At 39.8% G+C, this 3366-nt stretch overlaps 1 protein-coding gene across 3 annotated transcripts in view; it reads left to right on the forward strand.

Moving 5' to 3' along the window:
* MICU3 (mitochondrial calcium uptake family member 3) overlaps nt 1-3366 on the forward strand; it is a 90836-nt gene that overhangs the window by 60294 nt on the left and 27176 nt on the right. For all 3 annotated transcript variants that reach the window (XM_019553134.1, XM_019553131.1, XM_019553132.1), the window contains one exon: nt 2740-2840. In XM_019553134.1, coding sequence (XP_019408679.1) covers nt 2740-2840 — 101 coding nt within the window. The remainder of the gene's footprint in view (nt 1-2739; nt 2841-3366) is intronic.

Here is a 3366-nt window from a genome sequence, read left to right on the forward strand (position 1 = left end):
TCCCTTTTCCCCTTTCAGGGCCAAGCTCTTTTCTTGGTCTAACAGTACTCCTTTTGGGCCAGCTGCCAGTTGGGAGAGGGAGGGAGAGAGAGCATTCACAGTCTCACTCTGGGTCTTATAGTGGTCAGCCCGGCTCCTTCCGTTTAGCTGACTCACCAGGTGTCGGCCCTTAGCTCCTCCTGGTTGCCCCTAGCAGCCAGCACCTGAGCCCATACTGCTGCTTTTCAGTAGCAGGCACCTTAGTGCCCTGCTACACTGCCCCAGACCCCTTGCTGGTTTAAACTAAACCAGACACCTGCAGCATCCCAGCATACTCTTTGAGCTGGGCGGGGCTCACCCCTCTGCTCGCTGGCTGGAGCTTGGCACAGACTTGCAGGCACAGAACATCTGTCTGGCTTCTCCATGCTAAGCAAGGATTATTCCCCCCTCCCCACTGCTTTATGCAGACACCTCCACATTAACTAGAAGACCACATGCTGGCTACAGTCCGTGCTGTGGGAGAGGACAGAGGCAGACAGGCCTTTTGGAGCTAATCAACAGGTTGCTTAATGTCCTTCCTTGGAAGAGCTGTTTACGAAGAGCTCCATTAATTAATGGAGAGAGGCTTTGGTTTCTTCATGGGTTGATAAACACTGAGTTAGGAGTGATAATTATTCTCTGCTGGGCTGCTTAGAAGGCGGCGGGGGGGGGGGTAATAATCAGAGTGTCCTGTCAGGGTCTGGCCATGCCCCGCTCAGCTCTTCCCTGTGGAAGCAGAGAGGGCTGTTCTAGCGCCCCCAGCTTCTAGCCTGAGCCACTGCAGGCATGTGCCTGCATTTCTGGGATGTGTGTCTGGGTTACAAACTGATTTAGCCTAGCCAGGTTAGACTAACTTACAAAGATTTAATCAATTCAGGCTCAGGCTTTTTGAGTGTCTGTGCCTAGCCTATGTAAACTGTTTCAATACTTAACTACTCTCATAGATAGAATATTCTTCTTAGTAGCTAACCTAAATCTTCTTTGTAGCAATTTAAGGCAATTGCTTCTCTTGTCCTGTCCCTTGTGGAAGCAGAGAGCAATTGTTTTGATTATCATCCTTTTTGATAACAGCCTTATAGTATTAGAAGACTGTTGTTGAATTATCACTCAGTCTTCTCCAGAATAAATAAACTCACTCCTTTAAGCCTATCTTTATATGCCGTAGTTTTTCAAGGCCTTTAATCATTTTTGTTGCTCTCCTCCAGATTATTTCCATTTCCCACATCTTTCTTGAAGTAATTTCACCATAATGCAAGGTGAGGGCTCTCAAAGACTAAAGGGAGTAGAAAAAACACTTGGCATGACTTGCATGCAACCCTTTCTGTTAGTACATCTCAGTATGCTATTTGGACCTAACCCCCAGGTCCTTTGCATAAGGTTATTTTGAACCCTAAACTTGTCATCTAAAATATGTGTTACCCCATCATCTAGAAAGAGGCTAAGATTCAATCCCATAGTCTACATAATTTAATGAAGATTTTGAACAGTACTTGGCCCAGAACAAACCCATGGGAAATCCCATATATTATTGCTTCCGATATTGAGCAACTTGCAATAATTCTTTGGTGCAATTATTCAGCCAGTTATGTACCCACAATAAACTTCTGTGTGAAGTCCCACTAATGTTAAAAGGACTGCAACCATGTGGAACACCGTGAAGTTATGTAGCCTTATTTTATTGACCCATTTGTATAGCTTCTAAAACCCTGTTTGTTAGAACTAAAGTGTCTTCATAAACAAGATAAAATGAGTATACTCATGTTCATAGGTAAACTGCAACAAATACTAATTCAGTAAAAATGTGGAATGATACATAACCCTCATTAGAATATAGTGATTGTCTGTGATTAATTCATGTCCTTTCATTTCATGGCTTGAGTTACCAGAACTAGTTATGTATACTGCTTTCTCATTCATAGGATTCACAAGGTGACACATGTTTCATGAGGTACCTTTTACCAAATATGTCATTTGTCTATTATAAGGTCTCTGTCTGCTACTGAGACCACAGACTACAGGACAACTTGTAAGAATGTACTTCATTTATGATCATTAGGAGCAGACGTTTGAGACTAAATAACATAGTTATATAGTTAACATAGGACAATTCTTTATAATCATATGACTTTCTAAATATATTCAGAAAGAGTAAGATTAAATATTCAGTCACCTATTGCAAAAAGTCTATTTTCCTAAAAGCAAAAACAGCAAAACAAAATATACTTGGATGTTCCAAATACTTATAGAAGTAAGCCAAGTCTAACATTAGAAATGGTTTGAAAATATGTTTTATTTACATGTCATTCCAAAACTGCATGTAATTCTTGAATGTGCATGCATGTATATGCAGTTTTCTCATGATCCAACCTTAATTTCTAAAATGTTTTTCTTCTCACGCTTTCTTTTTTTTTCCACACTTTTCCATATTATTCCATTAACATGTCATGGGTTTTTTTGTGGGGGAAGGGTTAAATGTTTTATACTTAATGCAGTTAAGTGAATGTTGTTTTATGGAACATGTATGAAACTAAAATGTACTGTTTCAATACTAAACTTACCTTTATAACTTGATAAACATTGAATAAATTCATTTCAAAGTATCTATTGAGTGATATCTTTCTTTTTTTCTAAATGCTATCTGTAAAATGCTTTCTTGGATTATGTGTTTGTAATTGATACTGTTAGTCTGAATTAATTATTTTTCCTTTTCTAATGTTTAAGCATGGAGATGACATCACAAGTTTACTGTCTGATACTACGTTGCTTGTACACTTTTTTGGCAAGAAAGGAAAGGCTGAACTAAACTTTGAAGATTTTTATAGGTGAGCTTCAATTTTATAATTTCCGTATAAAATGTTCATTACAATTATCTCCTATCATAGAATCATAGAGTTAAAAAGGATCTCAAGGATCATCTTATTCTACCTCCTACATAAATGCAGAAATTCTATTCATAAATCATCCCCATCCAACCTCTTCTTGAAAGTTTCCATAGAGGAGATTATACAACTTCCCTGGGCAGTTACTTCATCATCTTATTCTTCCAAAAGTAAGAAGTTTTTTTCTCATATCCAATCTAAATCTGCTTTGTTTCAATTTAAAGCCATTGCTTCAGGTCCTACCAGGGGCAGATTCAGGGGGCGTGCAGTGGCTTGATCGCACCCTCTTTTGGATTGGACCACACCTTGGGAGCCTCCAGGAACTTTTCAAAGTTCCTAAATCAGATGAAAGTACTCTTTCCCTTTCCCTTTCCCTTCCTGCTCAAAAAATCGCTACCCCTGCCTCGTGTGCCCACCCCTCCTTCTCCTCCTCCACCACCTGCCTTTCCCTGCTGTCCTGAGGGCAGAG

This window comes from Crocodylus porosus, unplaced genomic scaffold (genome assembly GCF_001723895.1).
Source record: "Crocodylus porosus isolate Cpor-Errol unplaced genomic scaffold, CroPor_comp1, whole genome shotgun sequence".
NCBI lineage: Eukaryota > Metazoa > Chordata > Crocodylia > Crocodylidae > Crocodylus > Crocodylus porosus.